The 21,425-nt window shown below is 35.3% G+C and overlaps 2 protein-coding genes across 9 annotated transcripts in view; both read right to left on the reverse strand.

Moving 5' to 3' along the window:
• The window catches only part of msn (serine/threonine-protein kinase msn), a 239,473-nt gene that overhangs the window by 119,447 nt on the left and 98,601 nt on the right, over positions 1-21,425 (reverse strand). For 3 of the 8 annotated variants that reach the window (XM_074185519.1, XM_074185518.1, XM_074185515.1), the window contains 2 exons: positions 3,509-3,686; positions 96-833 (listed from right to left, as the gene is read on the reverse strand). In XM_074185519.1, coding sequence (XP_074041620.1) covers positions 96-833; positions 3,509-3,686 — 916 coding nt within the window. The remainder of the gene's footprint in view (positions 1-95; positions 834-3,508; positions 3,687-21,425) is intronic. The other 5 variants (XM_074185522.1, XM_074185521.1, XM_074185520.1 and 2 more) reach the window with 3 other exon arrangements.
• Positions 13,028-17,593, reverse strand: LOC141486905 (uncharacterized). Its single transcript, XM_074185524.1, has 2 exons — positions 17,210-17,593; positions 13,028-17,160 (listed from the first exon to the last, which is right to left on the reverse strand). Exon 2 carries the CDS (start codon positions 16,511-16,513, stop codon positions 15,911-15,913), a length of 603 nt encoding a protein of 200 aa, XP_074041625.1. The 5' UTR covers positions 16,514-17,160; positions 17,210-17,593; the 3' UTR covers positions 13,028-15,910.

Genomic DNA, 21,425 nt, shown 5'->3' on the forward strand with positions numbered 1-21,425 from the left:
AGCAATTTTCTAAATCTAAGAATTAGTTAACAATTTTTATACAACTTCGAAGAGTAAAAGCACCCGAAAAACAAACCAAAAAAACCAAAAATTACCTGAATGAAAGAAAATTCATCCCCTGCAGTAGAATTCGAACCAGTCGATGTATTCGAGATATCCGATATATTCAAAGAACTTATTTCAATAGGTTTTGAACTATGCCTTCGCATACTATCAGCTTCTTTGCAAAACTGAGATTCTATTTCTTTTCTACGAGCCTCCAGAGTTTCTCTTATACTTCGCCTGGCTTCCGAGTGTCTCAGTACTATATCAGACTCAGTTTTTTCACGTCTAGGACGAATAAAATTCTTCAATAAACTACCTTCTTTTTTTTCGGATCGGCCAAGATCAACATCAGTCTTTTTTTTAGAAGTGGAGCTTACTAATGAATCAGTTTTCTTAATATAATCCATCAATATAGGCTCCCCACTTGTCTTTTTTGACATTCCAACATCAGAGCCCCTTCTGTTACTGAATATACCGCTCGATCTGGCATTTTTGTCAATATATATAGCCGAATGTCTTGAACTCATGGGGAAAAAATCTGAATTTTCTCTACGGAAACCTCTGAAGAAGGGATTTGAAATTTTTGAGTCGCTCTCCATTCTCCTGTGTCCTTGTTTCATGTCATTTTCATCACTTTTTTTTTCAGAACTGTTGGATGTAGACGTGGAAGACTGAATATTGGCGACTCTCACTGGAAAAAACTTGTCGAAATCCCACTCTCTGAGCAGTGTTGCTTCGTCAATATCTTCAACATTGCGGAGTTTGTCATCTAAATTAGCTGCGGACTGCTGCCATTTTTTTTGGGAATAAGAATATTTACAGATACACAGATACAAGGAGATTTTTTTGGTGTCTTGTCAAAATGTGTGGAATATACAATTATTTTAGCAATCATCAAGAGTCAGTCCCAAATCATCTCTTGATGCTTTCATTATGATTCATAATTTGAAATATTCTGAAGTTATTAAATTGTATGTATGCACAGCTTCACTATACTGTTTTATCTATCATCTATCTATGTATTTTGTGATGCTCTGTGTGGAACCTTCAGTGCAGTAATGAATATTAGGAGTTTTTTCCAACACCAAACCGTTATTTTAGCACCTCGACACGTGTTTCAATCACCAAGTGATCATCTTCAAGAGTAATATCAAAAAGTGATCATTTTCCTCTTGAAAATTTTACTAAAAAAACTTCATAAATATGGATGTAGAGGTGTAACGAACACTTGGTTTGAATCGTACTTTTCAGGTCGAAGTCAAATGGTGAAGACAACAGAACTCTCGGAGAAAAGGGCCATTGAATATGGTGTACCATAGGGTTCTGTGTTAGGCCCTATTCTGTTTCTGCTATATATGAATGACATCTCTATGATTAACATATCTGGTAGTCACTCTATTCGCGGATAATACTACAATATCGTGAAAAGAAAAAAACTCAGAGGAGCTAAATAAAATAATATCAGACTTGAAGAAGGTGACCAGCTGGTGCGATGCAAATTTACTCTCTCTCAATGCACCCAAAACGAATATAATATCATTCAAATGTTCGCTTGATGAAATTTCCATAGACGCTGCCATATTACAAAATAAATTAAACACAAAATTTCTCGGTGTATTCATTGATAATAGGCTGAAATTTGATGAAGACCTTAAACAACTCAAGAGTAAGATCTCCTCCGGATGTTATGCAGTTAGAGTGGTTTCAAATGAGTTGGGTTTCCATGTTGCAAATACCGTTTACCATGCGCTTATTGAATCTCGACTACGTTATGGAATATCTTTTTGGGGAGCATGCAACTCATCCCTTCTCTCTTGTGTATTGATATTACAGAAGAGGGCAGGCACTAAGATGTCTCTGTAAAGTCAAACCCAGAGAATCGTGCAGGAACTTGTACACTGCCAATAAAATGTTAACAGTCATGGCACTTTTCATCTTAGAGACGGTTTGCCTTATTAATAAACATAAATCGAAGTTCAATTTTGCTTCATGCTACTCGTAATAGCAATTATATCTTTAGACGTTCCATCCCAACTTCGAATTTAATCAAGGATTCCATATTATACTATAATGGTGTTAAGTTGTTCAATAACTTACCATTAGAAATGAGATCTGCAAATCTAAGCAAAATTCATTTCAAAAAGGTCGGTGAAGAACCTACTTGTTGATAGACCCTATTGTTTGGAAGAGTATTTTAGCGAATCCTTCTAACAATATATCAGCAAAATGTTAGCAATTAATTTTTTGTACTATCACTTTATATATGCTGGTATTTTATTTATACATTTTTAGAACTTTTTTATATTTAAATTAATACATTTTTATATCTACATTTATACTTTTTTAGTACTTTTTCTATATTAATATTGTATACCTTGGACTTTGTCAATAAGATGCAAATATTCGGACAATAAAGTATATTTTGATTTGATCACTTTGTGATCGAAACACGTGTCGAGGTGTTAAAATAACAGTTTGGTGTTGGAAAAAAACTCCAGTAATATTCTTTATCTATGTATCTGTCTATAAAATCAACAACATTATAAAATTTTTCAAGTTCAAGGAGTTAACTTTTAGGCTAACTCCTTGACACATTTATGCATATCACCAACACACAAACTGGTCTTTTGGATTATCATCTTGCAGTTGATAATATTTTTTATGATTAATAATTTATTTATTCAACTTCAGGCCATTCATATACTTGGATACATTTTCTACTAACTTTTTTACCATATTGTTGTGGAAGATCTTAGCCAAAAACACAGACAAGTTAAAAGATTGGTGAAAAAAACAGTATTTCCTTTGCAATTGCAAAGGAAACAAATGATGTATTTCGGGAATCATTACAGAACCGATTTTCTGAGAAATTAAAAAGATAAAGGAAATGACAATTCTGCCTAAAATAATGGGCCACAAGAAAGGATCAAACTGAAATTATCATTAAAAGTAAAAACTTCAATGTCAAAAGAGGAAACTTGACAACACAATGTCAAGATAAAAAACCCAAAAAAACAAAACCAAAGTTTTTTATTGCACTACTTTGGAGTACATACACTCAATTGATCTCATACAAGCAAATAAAAAAATCACAGGACAAATGCCACAACTCGTTTTAGATATTTTTCATTATGGCCTTGTCAGGTAGAATAAATAGTATCAAGACTGCTTTGATGTATTTTGTAACCAATAAATATCACTATTTTGAACCATGGTAGAATGTTTCGTTTTGAGAGTTACAAGTAATACAATTATGGTAAAAAAAAACATGGAACACCACTTTCTCTCTTTTTTTTTTTAGATAAGCTAGAAATCTTTATTTTTGTTGTCTTAAATGGCAAAAAGTGTGAGTGTTTCAAGACAACAAAAAAACCTCTCTCATCAAAAAAGACACTGAATGAAAAATATATTACAAGAAAAGCCAAAGTTCCACATTTTCAAAAGAACAATTCCAAAAGCTTACCTTCCTGAGAACAAGAGTTCTGTCTCCTTGAGATTCATCGTCATCTGGCGTTGGGGGTAATGGTCTGTTGGGAGCACTTCCAGAACTAGATCCTGATCCGGCTGTAGCTCCTGGACTAGAAACACTAGCAGTACCCTCCGGAACCACACCCAAACCTGCCCTGTAAGAGAATTCAGGACTAACAGAAAAAAAAAAACGGAAAATTTCAACACAGGATAATAAAAAAAAGGGTGAACAAAAAATCAAAGGTATTTATTTAAAATTGATTATATTAATTTTAAATTGATGAAAAATAGTGGAACAAGGTGGGGATAGGGAGAAAAAGAAAAGAATTAGTGATTTGTTACCAGCAATAACATGCTCTTCATCATTTCATCCATTGCTTATAGACAATGGAAATAAAAGAACATTAATTAATCAACTAACATATTTCACAATCTATGTTTTTTATTGTTTTGGTAGGTTATATAATTAAAATTGAAGATAATCAGTCTGTTTGGTGGCCAAAATACTTTCACATTACATGAAGTTGTGTTCTAGATTTATTTTATTATCCTTACATTCAGTCAATATTAAATTATTCCAATATATTTGTATGGCTGCAGTGGGGTAATGACCTTAATATTTTCACTTATTCCATAGGTGCAGTTTTTGAGCAAATTTCATTAAACCTTTTTGGTAAGGCATCAATCACTTTAATGTTCTTTATGAAATGGTAGAACGCATTGACTTCAAGTTCTTATGTTCTTGTTGCTTTGGTGATTGTCAACCATGAAAGTTTGTTTCTGCTGTGGTTAATTGTTCCCATTTTTGCACTTTATCTTGTTGGTTGAGTAGGTACTTGAGTAAATAGGATTCTATTTTTTTTCTTACAAATAAGCATTTCATTTTTTAACAATAATAGTATGCATATTGTAAAATATGTAGACATTTGTAATAACTTGATTAACATGCCAATGTCGAGTTATTCAATTTTAAACTTGCCAAATGAAAGCTGCCATGAAATAATTTCTGCTCTGCTCTATGCAGAACATTTTTTATTTTCATGGGATCGAAAATGCAGTTTCAATACTAAATTAATTAGATAGTTCGTACTGGAACCTCTGGCATAAAATGAATCTATTGAAAAACACTTTCCCAACACCAGAACAAAAATTACTTTCTCGACGTGCGTTTCGCTAACCAAGTTAGCGTTCTCAGGAGATAATTATGACTGATCATTATGAGTCACAATGATCTCTTGAGGACGCTAACTTGGTTAGCGAAACAAGCGTCGAGAGACCGTATAATTTTTGTTCTGGTGTTGGGAAAATGTTTTTCAAGAGATTCTAAATGAATTAGATGAATCTTTTACGACAAATACATACTGATAACTTGTTGTACTTAAATTTTAACTTTACTAAATTAATGAGTGGTCCAGGAATAATGCATATATTTTTTTTAATAATTCCACTGTCTATACCAAATGCATCCAAACTATTGTTATTTTTCATGGACAGAATCAAGAACATCTTGCTCAATTACTGGTAGTATAAAAAAGACGATGAAGGCGGTGGAGAATGACAAATTTGAGAAACATACCTTCTGCACAGTTAGGTATGATACTTTCAGCCACATTGACAAAAAAATTATTGAATTCTTCAGTGGAAATTTTAGTACTACAGTGGTGATTTTATTTTTTGGGAAAGAAAGGTTTTAGTTTTCTATCTCTTCATCTTCACACAAAAAATGTGGAAATCTTCCAAAAAAGGAAGAAATCAATTCCTATTACATTCAAAGTTGACTAAATTCTGATTGACTTTTAATTTATTGTCTGAAGAAGTGATGTAGTTTTTGTGAGTCATAGTGCTAAAATTTTTTGGTATTCTTTCTCTAATAAGTGATATAATGACATATACATAGCATCATTAGAAGTGTCTTCTATAAATCTGAGGTTCACTAAGGTAACTCGTATGACTTAAAAGGAGTAATTGAACCAATGAACAGGGGGTTTGTTTTCATTGCGTTGAATTTTCCACAATGTAGTACATGATTTTTTTGAAGCTGTATATGTACTCACTGAGAAATCAGCACTCATCAGTACTATTCAAGTACCTAAGTACTCAAATAGTATTATGAATGCTGATGATAGCGATATGTGATAGAGATACTGTGACTAAGGCAAACATTTGCGTAACTGATTTTCTTCAGTTTGGGATCAACGGATTGCTGGTGAATTTGATCAAGATATTTTTTATGGTATTTACAACAAAAACCAAATAATCATGATTCCAATTCTCTAATAAAAGGTAATCATAATAGTCTAAGAGCCGGTAAGAGATCAATTTACACTCATCTGATAACCAGATGAAACATTTTTTTTTGAAATTTTATCAGTTAATGAACAAATGAATAAATACATTTAAACTAGACATACAGATTTATTAGAAGTGAAGTTATATAATTTATTTGAAGTTAATTTATAAAATTCATAAGCTTCATTCATAATTTAAATCACCTGATTCTACCTACACAATATAATCTATCTTCAGCAGAGTTTGTTCTCCAACAAATCCAATTAGTTTCAAATAATTATTTTCTAAAACCCAGCCACAATTTAATGCAATTTGGATTGATTGCGTGATGCCACATCGAATTAATGTATATAGTTTGCAAAATGTTCTGCATTAAAGATGACCAATACAGTGGCATGAGTCGAAACTCTTAACTTTTTTAATAATTGTTTAGTGTCTTATTCTAAGAAGTAACTTATCTGGAAAATAAGATATAAACTACTGAACAGCATTCATTTCTTCAGTTATGAAAATATCAGCTTCGTCAAGTAATAATGCAAAAGCATTTTGAACCTTTTATTTTTATAGAGTTGTTTGTAAGGTACTAACACTTAGCTTTCAGGTGGAAAACTGCCATATAGTTACAACCAGTAAACGAGTGGAATGCTGGTAGGTTCCTAATTTTTTAAATAAATCTGTATAATTGATGCAATCATGGTATTGAGTATTTTTCTTCTTGTTCGCTGAACTGGCTAGCCAAACTTCTGATTTTTCAATTTTGTGCACCTGGGTGCATCTAATGAATACGTCCCGCACAACGGCTATGTTGTATCCTCTTCTATCACACTGACTTCTGACGCAATTAGTCTCTCTCTCTCTCACACACGTATTTAATTGCTCCGATTGTAAAACTTTATGACGAACTTTTTGCAGACAATCCAATACCATCATATTTGTTATTAAATTGTTTTATTTTGACACTCATTTGGATTGTTTAACAGCTCGGTATAATTACCTATATTGATTTAAATATCAGACTTGCTTGGCAGGTAGCTATGACCAGAAAGAGGAGTAAACCTCGACAAAATAATCCAGGAATCCTATGGTGTAAGCCTATCGTGCCTAGAGGATGAATGGTTCGCCCGTGACCGTGCCACAAACGATGCCTGCCGGATATCTAGTCGCTTCCGGTAGTGATATAGAACTTGTCACAGTACGGGAGCACTGCTGTGACTGACTTACTTCTGCCCTACTCGTGGGAATTAAATGGAGATTAATACACATAAAAACAAAAATACTGATATTCCTGCCATGCAGGACATTATGACCGACCCACCTCGTGGAAATCAAATGAATGAAAAGCTTGGTGCCTAAAGTTGGAGAAGGGTCACTCGATGATAAGGAGAACCTTTTTAGAATAAAAAACGTTTTAGCTAGGACACCTCCTAGACCAAGAACAGTTTCACTTTCAGATGTGGAAGAAAAATTGGGAAAAAGAAAAAGAGTAGGAATCACTACAGATCATAGTATAAAAAGTGATTCCCATAAGGTGATGGAAGTGCTGAGGCAGATTACAAGCCAAGTGAAGTCATTAGAGCAAGTTCTAAAACAAATCTACAAGCCAAAAACGAGCAGTCTGAGCTTTCACGTAAAAAATCTGGAAACTATGTGTCCTAGAGATTGGTTAGGCGATACTGACAATGCCTCTCACCCATATCAGAAGCTACTGATGGAAAACGAGAAACTACGAAAACAGATTAAAACCATGGAAGAGAAACAGAAAATGCATGTGGAATACTATATTTCTGACGTGAAATGCGAAAACTGTGAGAGAAAGAGGAAAAAATGAGATCAAGAAAAAAAACTGAGGAAAGACGGGACATATGAAGACTTTTTGTGCTGTCCCTGAAGAAGATTGGAACACTGGCATATTCATTAATCCATGCACCGAAAATGTACAGACCACGGATGCTCCAAATGAATTTGGTATTATCTTGCTGTGTACCAGCAACATAGAGTCCAAGGATAAAAATATAAATGGAATCATAAGTTTGGAGGCAGAGAGGGATTGGTCCACCAGAACAAAAAGTACGGTGAAATATCTATGATGCGTCAGTCACTGGAACTCCCAGATAATGATGGTAATCTCAACCAGACAACGAGATGGGTGTATTACCCAATTATTGAGCAAGACATTGTAGCAAATAATAAATCAGGCAAGCTACTTTTTCATTCTCTATCGAATATAAAGGAACACTCATCAAGACAGAACCTAAACAAGCTCATCATTCCTGAGACAGATGGTCTCCTTGGACTCGTAATAAATCGTATGTTGGCCTTTTTGTTCACAGACTCAGATATCAAACCAGTTATCTCAAGACCAGAACAGCGAATAGGCAAGAACAAAGCAGACACGATGGAAAAACAATGTATGAGTAACACCCAAACAAGTAATGTACAGAACCAGCAGACAAGAAAACCCAGACAGGATGCCTTATTGGTACGTATGGAAGAAAAATCATACGCTGACCTGCTTAGAAAAATAAAAGACAGTCGAACCTAACGAAGTGGGTGCTGAAATCAGGCAAATCAGGAAGAGTATAAAAAATGAAGTCATCCTAACAGTTCAGAATGGATGGAGCAAAGCTGAATCACTTAAAAAGAAACTGGAAGAAAAAGGACCGGAAGCTACGACTTATCAACTCAAAAACAACAAGACTATCCAAGTTAGGGGAATGGATGAGGTGGTGATCGAGGATGAAATTTGTGAAGTAATTTCAAAGATTATTCAAAATAAAACGGGAGAGTTTCAAGTGAGAGCGCTTCGACTAACCTATGGCAATAAGCAAACCGCTACAATCATATTACAAGAAAATGACGCTGAAAAACTACTGGAAGCTAAATCAGCAGAAATTGGTTGGACTATAGTATAACAATTTTCAATTGAAGGTAACTCATATACAAATTGAACTGAGAGCTAATGGTAACAATGTTAAATGTTAGAACTAAATTCTTACTGGGGTCATTTTTATTGTCTATGCATCACCATTGTAAATAATTGAAAAGTAAAATGATTCCATAAAATTTGCCCCCCGTAACAAGATAGCTTCTGCATATCTATAGGATGTACGAGCGAATAGGTGAACCAGTTCTGTAAATACTTTGAAACATTGGTAAACTGATCAACACTTCGCAGGTCTATTATTATATTTACGTCCTTAAAATGCCATAACTAGTCATTCGGTTTCTTCATTATCAAGCGTCCTTATTTGCATAGGCGTAGTGTGTTCTGTTTCTTGTGAAGGTGACTTTGTTTGGTATTTATTAAATATATTTTATTATATTTATTAAATAGGCTGTTATATTTATTAACTTCAAAATATAAGATAGAGTTGACCAATACTTGTTTTTCAAAATACATTATCATAGATTTTCATCTCATTCACACTTTATTGTGAGATAATTAGTTGACCTAGTCATTAAACTCAAGTATAAATGTTCCTTAAACTCAAATATAACTGTTATTAAATAGTTTCTAGAATATTAATAGTTTCTAGGTAGATAGTAATATTTCAAAAAGTATATATAAATCACAATGTATGTAGAATTCAGTTTGTTAGTGAACACGCTTGAAAAAGCTATTGTTCAGCGAAACATGTGTTGCAGATTTGTTAATCTGTTCTAGTGAAAATCTCACAATAAAGTGTTTTTCAAAATACATCAACTTTAAAATAGTTTTTGAGGTAAGTAAACAACTGACAAATAGCTGAATAATATGATTGAATTTAATTATTTTTATAGTATTAAGATGGATGCCGTAGCAGGTCCAAGTAATGTACAAAGAAAGCGGAAGTTTATGTCGTTAGAAGAAAAACAGATTGTCTATAGAGTGTACGAAAATTTAAAAAAAACACTCCGTACAGTGGAAGCTGTAGCCCAGTGTTCATTTTTAACGGGAATATCCCTGTCGACAATTGAACGCATTGTACGTGAAAAAAAGGTGACTGGGATTGTGCAAGCTCCAAAAGTACTTTGTCGTGGTAGAAAAAAAATTGAATTGGACGAGTACCAGAAAAATTTAGTACGCTATACCATTCATTCTTTCTTTTTTGAGAATAAAGCGCCAACCATCGAATCCGTTAGGACAAAGTTAGGACATTCCAAAAATTAGCAAAGAGACGTTAAGGGGAATAATAAAAGAAGATTTGAAATTTATATATGCCAAACGATTCCACAAATCTGTCTTAATAGAAAGAGAAGATATAGTCTCATGGCGAGATATCTTCGCTCTATTAGAGAAATGCTCACAAAAAGATTTATTATCTGGACGAAATGTGGGTAAATGCTGGTCACAGAGTATCTAAGATCTGGCAAGATACTACTGTAACTAGTTATCGTCAAGCATTTGTGTACGGTTTATCAACAGGGTTACGCGGACCAACGGGTAAAGGGCAATGACTAATTGTCGCCCATATAGGTAGCGAGAGTGGCTTTTTAGACGATAGTGCACTAATTTTTTTATCAAAAAAAAACGGGGGATTATCACGAAGACATGGACGCCCAACGCTTTTCGAAGGATGGTTTGAATCCCTTCTTTCACGAGTCGAGCCAAATTCGGTAATAGTAATGGATAACGCTTCTTATCACAGCCGATTAGTAGAACAGCTGCAAACTATGACCACCAGAAAAGCAGACATGCAAAGTTGGTTAGAACAAAAAGGAATTCTATTTTCCGAAGACATGGTTAAGGCCGAGCTTATGAGTGTCATTAAACAGCATCGTGACAGACAGAATGGGTAGCGGATACGAACCTGGTTATCATAAACCAAGGAGACAAACCTACCTTTGTCCATAGAAGTTATGGTTCCAATCTCCACAGAAAAAATTCGATCGTTCATAACATCATGGAATGTGCTGGATGAAGAGTCTCTCAGTGACCATAAATACATACTATTTGAAGTCGTGGGAAGAAATCAACACTATAAATCCAAACAGACCCAAAGGTGGCAAACGAAAAAGCCAAATCGAGAAAAGCTCCATTCGATACTGAACGAATTGGAAGAAAACGAGAATGTACACTCCCCAGAGAATTTCTCAAAAAACCTGGTACAGATATGTGACAAGGTTATGCCAAGAAACAGGAAAGGAATCTGCAAGAAACCTGTCTACTGGTGGAATGTCGAAATTGCTAGCCGTCGAAAAGAATGCCTTAAGAAGCGAAGAGAATACACGAGAAACAACCTTACTAGCGGCAAGGGAGATTTTGTGGAAATCCTACAAAGAAAGTAAAAAGTGTCTCATAAATAGAATTAAGTAATCATAACAGAATTGCTGGATAACATTACGTGACTCCATTGATAGAGATATCTAGGGCGACAGCTATAAAATTGCAATGAGGGTAATATTGGGGTTTCCTCCCCAAATAACTCTCACAATGGACATAATGGAGAAGGTGACCAATCACCTCTTTCTGACTCATGAGGGGGTAACATTCATTTGCGACCACAGTGGTAGACTTCCATACTTCACAGTCGAAGAGGCAGAAGCTGCCGGCAGAAAATTAAAAAGTAATAAATCTCCTGTACCAGGAGGAATACCATCAGAAGTAATGAAGATGTTAGTCGCTGAAAAACCCGAGTATGTGCTCAAAGTCTACAATAATTTAGCAGATCATGCAAATTTTCCCGTAGAATGTAAAAAAGCTAGGCCTTCTTCCTATGGAACAATTTGCCTACTGGATGTAGAAGGCAAGTTCTATGAACACTTGCTGCTCGAGCGCATCAACGGAAAACTGGAACGAACCGGGAGACTATCAGCGAATTAATATGATTTCCGAAAGCAACGGCAAACCACTGACGCAGTTAATGGAGTGATACTCTGTGCAAGAGAAGCCATGGCCCAAGGACTTCTCTGCGTTGCGATACGATACGCGATACCCAGGAACGCCTTCAATATTGCATCATGGCAGTGATTCTGAACAAAATGAGAGACAGAGGGATATCTGAGAGCCTAATTGGTATTATCTTCTCATACTTGTCGGAAAGGGAAGTAATACTGGAGAGCGAAGGAAGTGTCAAATCTATCAAAATAAGTAGTGGTTACCCCAGGGACCGGTGCTGGACCCCACTCCTTGGAACATTCTATATGACGACTTTCTGAAATCGTAAATGCCTGATAAAACTTATCAGTTTTGCGGATGATGCTGCCACGATAGTGACAGCAAAAACAGAAGAGTTTCTGATGAACTCGACGAACAGAGGACTGGTCCGTACCTCAGAAAAAATCCACCGGCAGCGATTGGAATTGGCTCCCGAGAAGATAGAAGCTGTCCTTCTCTCTAAGAGAAGGAAACTGAAACCAATTAGTTTTGATATCCAAGGAACAACGATTGGACTCAGCAAAGCTATGAAATATCTGGGTATATGGCTACACACACAGCTCACTTTTGTTGAACATGTAAGCCAAATTGTAGTCAAAGCCGACAGAACCGTGGCTGCACAAAGTTAATGCCGAATATAGGTGGCTACAGGGCATATCGAAACGATTAATCATATCCAGCGTGGTGCACTCCCAGATGCTGTATATATATATATATATATATATATATATATATATATATATATATATATATATATATATATATATATATATATATATATATATATATTATATATATATATATATATACTAGAAACATGTGGATTCGTTTTCCGATGGCATTTCAGGTTAGCTTCCCAAATTTCTGCTACCGCAGTTGTCGGTTGATTGGTCAAACCACCAACACTGACATAAAAAACTTGGCAAGTTGACTTGGGTGTCACACCAATAGGTGGTTCCACTTATGTTTCGCTTGCGTTTACGCAGCTATTTTTATCAAGTACTTTCTTGGTTTTTTCTCATTTTGTCTTCAATCGAGGACCGCCTGCCCGGTACTGACGATGCCCAATAGGCTGAAACAGCTGTATACCGGTGGCTCTTAAATTGAAATCAATATGGGAATGATCAAAGAGTACTTATCTATTTATTTTTTGATTTTCATGGAATTATTTTCCAGCAGCTTGACTGCATTAACCTTTCTAGATTTCATATATATATATATATATATATATATATATATATATATATATATATATATATATATATATATATATATATATATATGGAGACAAAGAATAAACCGTCTTAAACAAATTTATTTCCAAAAATATTTCACTATCACAAACTAATTTATATTCAACAACTAATGTTTAATTCATTTCCACTAATTGAATTCCTTGTTTAAGCGCTCGATTCACTTTCTGAACTAAACTGCTCTCTCTGGGCGAGAAGCCGCCCTTTTATATCGGTAACAATCGTTCTAGAATTCTATACTCGTTTCGGTACTCAACTAAAGTTTAATCGGTGGTTGCCGACTGCATTACTTTTGCGGTTGCCGACTGCATTCCTTTTGCGGTTTTCATGTGTTTGTTCGCTGGTAGACATATCGGTCAGAGGCGGCTTCAGATTCGTTATATTGCCCCCTTCTTAAAGACTTTTCGGCCCGAAATGTCATCCTTGGCGTGTGTCGATACTTGCAGGACTCCCCATATCTGCACTGTGAAGTTCGATGAAAGTAACACTTCACAGGCTTCATGCTCGATCGTGGAAGATGGTTACCTCACACCAAAATCTTGATTCCGCTGGATCTGAATATCGTTTGTAACATGCTTCTCACAATTCTCCAATCAAGCCTGTCAAGCCCAGAGGCTAATTTCGGGATTGCCAAGTCCACAAGATTCTGGTCGAGCATAGTGTCCCTCAGTCTGGTAAGACTTTTCCAGACATCTTCATAAGACGGTTTGTCTCGAGAATGCTTTTTGGTCACCAATGTACGACCTTCCGTCCGTTCAAGTATGAAGACATGAACTTCTGGAATGTCATTTCATCCTCTGGTGGTCTGAGGGAGCGAACTTGGTCGTGATCTCCAGCATAAGGAGCCAATCTATTTAAACAGACGAACCCAGGCTTTCTTCTAGGTGGCTTATGGATTCGGTAGACGAGGTCGTTTATCTTCTTCATGATTTTGTACGGATCTTCCCGAGTCTCTTAGGGTTGTTTAGCCAAACTAGGTCACCGGTTTCGAATCCTCCAGCATTCGCCTTGATGTCATAGGCCTTCTTCATCCTATTGCTGACATAGTCTTCCCCCGCAGTGTCTTGTTCTGGCGGCGTTCTCAATTTCAGATCGCAAGGAAGCTGCAGCTCTCGGCCCATTAATAATAATAATAATACATTTATTTTTAATTATTTGTTCTGGAAACGACTTATCAAACACATCGGACACTGCACTGTGGAATGATAAAAAAGGGGTCACATTCAGAGAGTATGCTCACCCAGTATTTCAAGGCAGTTTTGACAGAACCTATCATAGTTTGAACGACTGAACAATCTACCATACTTATGTATGGTTTGTTTTTTTTTTGTTGATTTTAAAAGAATAGAACATATCACTGCTTCATGATCAGATAATCCGGATGGAATAACTCTGCATAAAACACTTTGCTTGTCAATATTGCTACAGACATAGTCGATGCAGGATGCAGAAAATCGAGAAATGCGAGTATCTGTATCAACATGCATATACTTAAGTCAAATGATAAAAGTAAGTTCTTCAGTGACTCATTAACCAGAGAATCACAGTCATTGTAATTGATATTGAAATCGCCTGTTATGATTATAGAACTATTTATCGGCAGGTCAGACAAGAAAAGCTCAAATTTTCTCAAAAATATATTAACATCTGTAGAGGGAGATCGGTAAAGACAAACAACATATAAATTATATTGTTTGCTGAAGCAGATTGTGAATTCAAATGTTTTATCATCCAAGAGGTCATTGAACTTTTCGATTTGAGAGAAAGAGTAATCGGTAATTGCAGTGTCAGCCACCAGTATAACTGTTCCCCCATGGTTTGAGTCTGCTCTGGAGTTTCTGCATACCACAGAGTACCAAGGTATGTATATAGGCTCATTACTATTACACCAACGTTCTGTTAACAATACTATACTGGATATTACTGGAGTTTTTTCCCAACACCAAATCGTTATTTTCAACACCTCGACACGTGTTTCGATCACCAAGTGATCATCTTCAATGAGGAAGATTAAAACTAAGGACTAGTGCGAGCTAATCCTATTTATGCTATACAGGTAAACCATTCAGGCATACCAACCTAAATTAATTTTACAATTTTGCCTTATCTATTATTTTACAATATATGTTTATATAAAACAATTTTCAGCTATATAAAAATTAATTTCACAATATTGCATATCCAAAATTATTTTTGCAATGTGTCCTTATGTAGTAATCAAGTAAACCCAACAACATTGTTTTATTTTATTTTATTTTAACAAGCTATATAGTATGCTCTTTCGTATTTGATTTTTTGGAGAGACTCGACCCACAATTCGCTTACATATGTTCTATCATCATCTTCTACATCTGATGATGGCTAACCGAACTGCGTACACTCTGTATTACAGAGGAAATGGACGAACAATGCCCCAGCATTGTTCCTTTCTCAAGGTTACGGGAAAGTAGTTGACATTCATAACCCTGACCGGCACAACTTTATCAACACGCAACAGGGTCTTCCCCATGGCGATTTCTCGTCCAATTTTCTCATCGTGTATTTCGGGCTTGAAAATTACCACCTTTCCACTGCACACACTTACGTACAGGCGAGCCTCCAGGATGGTTTCAGTCCTCTCAGGAACGCACACGTCTTCATCTAAAATGACCCTGATCATCTATTCGCTTCTTTCATGAAGCACCAGCTCTTCTCCGCTGACACGTAGGATGCCGTCTTCAAAATTAAGTTCAAACCCTCTGGAATTTATTATGTCCATTTCAATGATCGCATCGTCCTCGATGTCCGCCACCAATGCTCGATGGTTCAATTTAGTGCTGCCCAACATCAATTCAATTGGTAGTTCTCCAAGTACAGTGGCTGGCTCCCCTGTTGCGGTGCGTATCTTCCAACTTGAAGGTTCAATTCTTGCCGGTGTTTTGGCATTTGCTACGCACATGCCCAATTTTCCCACAGTTCCAGCATCTTATTTGTTTTCTCTCAGGCAACACTTCTTTCATTACCTTTCCAATGGTGACCTCAATATCAGCAGGCATCTGTCCATCTTCCTCGATAGTTCGAACTTTGCTCTGGCTCTTGCAGGATTTTTTGCAGCCTCAAAGTCTAGAGCGCTTGCCAGTACATCTACGAGATGTTTGGGGTGATCTTGTGTCATGAACTGCCTAGTTTTTTGGTCGCGAAGTCCGTCCAAGAATGCCTGAACTGCTAACCGATCCATTACATTTCCCGGTGTAGCAGGAAATGCCAGAAAAACCAAACGAGCAATGTCGGCTTCAAATTCCTGTAGAGAATCTTCTGATTTCTGGCAGCAGTTCTTCAGCTGTGAATGATAAACGTGCTCTAGGTGTGCATGTCCATACCGTAGCTCAAGATGTTTTATAAGTTGGTCATAGTCTTCCTGTTCTTGGGCGGTGAGGGTTTGCAAAATATTCCTTGCTTCTCCACGTAACGCCAGTGTTAATGCTACCGCCTTTTCTCCTGCATTCCATCCATTCGCTCTGGCCGCAACTTCGAATTGTCGGCGGTAATTTGCCAAGGGAGTTTTTCCGTCGAACTGGGGCGGCTTCATGGATAGCTTTCCTGGTTCAGAACTGACTGACATATTTTATTGCCTTTTGGAGTTCTTTCATGTTAAAACGCCACTCTATTTACAGGCAAAAACAGAGAAATACCAAAAATGATTGAAAGACCTGTTGAACTGTACGGTTATATAATGAGGTACCAACAATAAACATGAATGTACAATACCACTACTTCCCTTAAGAGATATTTCAATGATTTACTTTCTATTGATTTGTACTTTTCATTTGAAATCTTCTTAAGTTATTTTACATCCCCCTTATATTGGCCAATATATGAGTTCACATGTTAATTTCTTTCAATATCATATTGCTGATGATTATATATTTTAAAATTTAAATGTTGAGTGGTAAGTATTACCTTCTCTTAATATAAATAATTCTTTGGATCCTGGAGTTATAATTAATGGATAGATCTAACCTTTTCTCCAGGGCTAACGTCCAGAATTATAAGTCCTGATGTTAAAGCTTGTTGCTTTATTGGGAATCCTTGAATCTTCTTGATTGAGCTGACAATGAACCAGCAGGAATACTGAGTAACTGGTCTCTAAATGTAACCATCTACATTGATAGTAAACCAAAATCCCATCTACACCTCATGGGCCTAACAAATCAGGAAATAAATTTAGGTATCTTAAACCTTAAATCATCTCTAAAAAGGCCAACCGATCTGCAAGTGTAACTGTTAGAAAAGTGAAATATCAATCTCCAAAACTTACCTTCCAAAAAGGAAAGGCCTTTTATGTAGATATTAATTAGAAATCAAATCGGGAATTGCCACACAGCCTTCCTCGTGAAATCTCACCTCGGAAAAAAAACGCCTTTTTCAAATCTAACCGGACTTATAATGACCAATTGTGACATGCAATGAAGAATTTATATAAGGAAAATATCTCAATAATACACTTCTTAGGAAATATATTATCCTCTAATTGTTTATCATAACAAAGCGTCATGAGGTTAGATGTTAAGCGTCATGAGGTTAGATAATAAGATGTATGGCAGGTCTACGTCACAGAGAATCCTGTAGAAATACCTTCACTGAACTGGCACTCTTAACATTGCCTTCACTGTATATATTAATCATAACAATGAATATCAAGAAAAATGAATCAAGCTACATTAAAAATAACATGATACATAAACATCACACTCGGAATGGTAATGAACTGCGACTACCCTACTCTCGACTGGCTCTTGGTCAGGGATCCTCAAGTTATCAAGGTATCATCTGCTATAATAAAGCACTTCAGCTATTTGGAAACACTTGTAATTTCACTGAATTCCAAAGTTCTTTACTTGATTACCTTACCAAAAATGCATTTTATAGTACTGAAGAATTTCTTCAACTCTAGCTATTATTGTGTAGTTACTTTATTTTACTTGTACAAATAATAATAAAAAAAAAATAGATTTCACAATTTTAACTAATTTAAGCTACTTGCATATATTATTTGTCACTGTTCTTGCATCTTTTTATTATGTCTACTTAACTTCTAATAACATGTATATATACACTAACTATAGATAAGCACAATTGCTTTATGTTCGGTTCTGACTAGTCTGATAAAGTTTTATGCTGTATGTACCACATGTATAAAATCTTTTAATGATGAATAAATTTCTATTCTATTCTATTCTATTCTAAAAGCGTACCTGGGTATAATGGTAACATTCTGTTGGACGGAATCTAACTTCGATTCATCTGACATCAAAAGGTAAATAAATGAATCTAACTTTCAACAATGTTCATGAATGAAATGTAAAGTGGAATTCGAAGCCTAGGAATTATGCAAAGACAATTATAATGTTCCTGATGAATTATATTCAAGACACATAATTGAGATTGTTTGTTATGCTAAAAACTTGACAGAAAACAGAAATGCACAACTCATCTCAATATATAATGTTATGAATGCTGCATAAGTTTTTTTATTTGAAGTTTCAAATTGTTACACACTTTCAGGTATCATTCAGAATGTTTACTTGTTATTTTGAAAAGTCATTTTTAACGTTATACTGCCCTGATTTCATCTTTGATCTCCCCTTTGATTACCCCTACTTCCGTGTTTATTTCCTTCCTGACTTTGTCTATCTCTATCTCGATGGTTCCTATCCTTTCTTCGAGTAGACTCGCCACACAACAAAGTCGTTTCTTTAAGCCTTCCACATTTTCTAGAAGTTTGTCTTCCAAACTCTTCAAATTTTCCAGAAGCTTCTCCTCCAGGCACTTCGAATTTTGTTCAAGTTCATCTTTTAAACTTTCCGAATTTTCTAGAAATTTATCTTCCAAGCTTTTTGAATTTTCCAAAAGCTTCTCTTCAAGGCTTACTGAATTTTGTTGAAGTCTATCGAGTTTGCTCATTATTGAACTCAAATCACCCCCAGAAACTTTGAATAAATATGTTTCGGGATCTTCTCCTGATTCAGTCAAGTTATGCCACAGTCTCTTTTGGAGTACTGATTTCTTTCCAGAACAATCTAGTTCCCTCTCCTCCAATTCTTGCTTCAATTTCAAGTCCACTAGGCGCACTTTCCTCGAACACATTTAAAAAAAATGTTTAATGTCTAAACAGGAATAGATCCCAATAACAAGACACATTAATATTATTAACAAGCATGTTACAGTTTATATCTGCCTATATACACAGAATATACATACATATATAGATACATACACATATACATGAATACAATACTAATTTATCAACTAGAAACACCTGAAGCGAATAAACAAAAAATAAAATAAAGTAAACATTTAGGAGAGTTAAGCAAAAAATTAGGTGGAACACTTGTGTGCAGCAAGCTAGGAGAGTAATTGAAAAAAACCTTAAGTCAGATATAGAGCTAACAAGTAAAAACATAGTTCAGGTGTATCACAAAAAAAACATAATTCAGCAGTAATACAGTAATAGTAATAAGCTCACATAGTAGAATAACTTTCACGTATGCATTGAAAAGAGTTAAAAAACTGTCTCTGCTACGAAAGTTCTTACAGTTGCGATAAATGAGCCCTAGCACCTGTTTGGCTGAGCACGTTATTGTGTCATAGTGGATGGAGAAACTCAGTTTAGGGTCAAATGTGACACCAAGATCCCTTAGATGAGTGCTTATTTGAAGAGGTGTGTTATTTATGCAGTAATCATGAGAAATAACATTATGTTTAAGAGTATATTTTGAGTATTTACATTTGTTTGTATTGAGGGGAAGATTATTTTCGGTACACCAAATGTACAAAAAGTCAAGGTCTTTTTGTAAGATTAAGCAGTCCTCCTGTGATGTAATGGGCCGAAAGATTTTCAAATCATCCGCAAAGATTAAGAAATTGCTAGAGAGAGTATTTCCTATGTCGTTAATGATGAGTGAGAATAAAAGAGGTGTTGAATTGCTTCCTTGAGGGGCACCACTGGTTGCAATAAATTGGAACGACTTGTGACCCCTATAATCTACGAATAGGATACGTTCAGTTAAGTATTAGCGGAAAAGGTTTAAGAGTTGGGAGTTGAATCCATATTGGTGAAGTTTATTGATAAGAATGTTATGATCCAACTTGTCAAATGCCTTCGAGAAATCTGTGTAGACAGTATCTACTTGTAGGTTATTATCAAGTGCATTACTTACTGATTGTGTGAAGCACATTAAGTTAGTTATTGTTGATTTTTTGCTAACGAAACCGTGTTGAATTCTTAACATCAGGAAAGATTCTGTTGTACAAGCACATCTCAAAAGCCTTTGCAAAGTTTGATAACAAGGTTATAGGTCGGTAGTTTTGGATATTGTTTATGGCAACAGCTTTGAAAATTGGGCAAATTTTTGATATTTTCCATTTGTTAGGAAAGCATCCTGTACTCAGTGCTAGAATGAAGATTGACTGTAATAGTATGGCAAGGAGGTGTGAACAATCTTTAACGAAAAAGCTAGGTATGTTATCATCCCCGCTTGTGAGTTTTGGTTTTAGTTTGTTGAGAGAATTGCAGATTTCAATTAGTGAAAAATGTTTTAAAGAAATGATAGGATTGTTTGAGGTAACATTCGTGTGTTCATATGATTGCAGGGGTGGAGAATATGCACTTTCAAAAAATTGTGCGAATGCATTAACGATTTCAGAGGCATTGTTGTATTCAACATTGTCCCAGAATAGAATACTAGGAATTCTTGATATACCTTTCTTATTTTGAATGCACGACCAAAAATTGGTAGGATCTTCTTTGATTGCCATTTCAGATTTATTTTCATATTCTCTGTATGCTAAATTGATTTTTGTTTTGATGGATCGACGAAGAGATCGGAATTCTTCTTTGAGAATACCTGAGTCTGTAGTTTTCAGTTTTCTAAAAATTTTATTTTTTCTTTTAATTTCGTTGATTATTTCATTATTGGGAGGATATTTTCTAATTAAGTTGTGACTAACCAGAACACACTGACTAATAATTCTGTACAATGGTCGATGGGCGACCAGTCAACATTTTGCATCAGAGTATATAAAAGTGGAAAATTAGCTTTACGAAAGTTATACCTGCTTTCTGATGAGTTATATGGTGATGAGAATTCAAAAATTATGTTCAGTGCTGGGTGATAGCCATCTTCGGTTAGAAGGGGTAGTTTATCGTGTGATACAGAGCATTGAAAGTTAGATAAGACAAGGCCAAGTAAACGATTTGAAATATTAAGCAGATAATTGAATTTGTTTAGATCATATAAACTATTGAATTGATGGAGATTGTCCAAGTTGTGATTCCCATTTATGAGATTTTCGTTTGAATAGTTTGGTATATTGAAATCACCTGTAATGAGAATCTTGTTATCATATAAACATTCAAGTGACTCTAGAGTTTCAAATAATTTCAGAATATGAGCTTCGTTAGTAGTTGGAGGTATGTAAATCACAAACATGAAAAAAAATATTGTGCTTGAATACAATCTTACAACCTATGA

This window comes from Leptinotarsa decemlineata, unplaced genomic scaffold, assembly GCF_025532065.1.
Source record: "Leptinotarsa decemlineata unplaced genomic scaffold, Ldec_3_MD MMD2_tig00026375_RagTag_RagTag, whole genome shotgun sequence".
In the NCBI taxonomy this organism is placed as follows: Eukaryota; Metazoa; Arthropoda; class Insecta; order Coleoptera; family Chrysomelidae; genus Leptinotarsa; species Leptinotarsa decemlineata.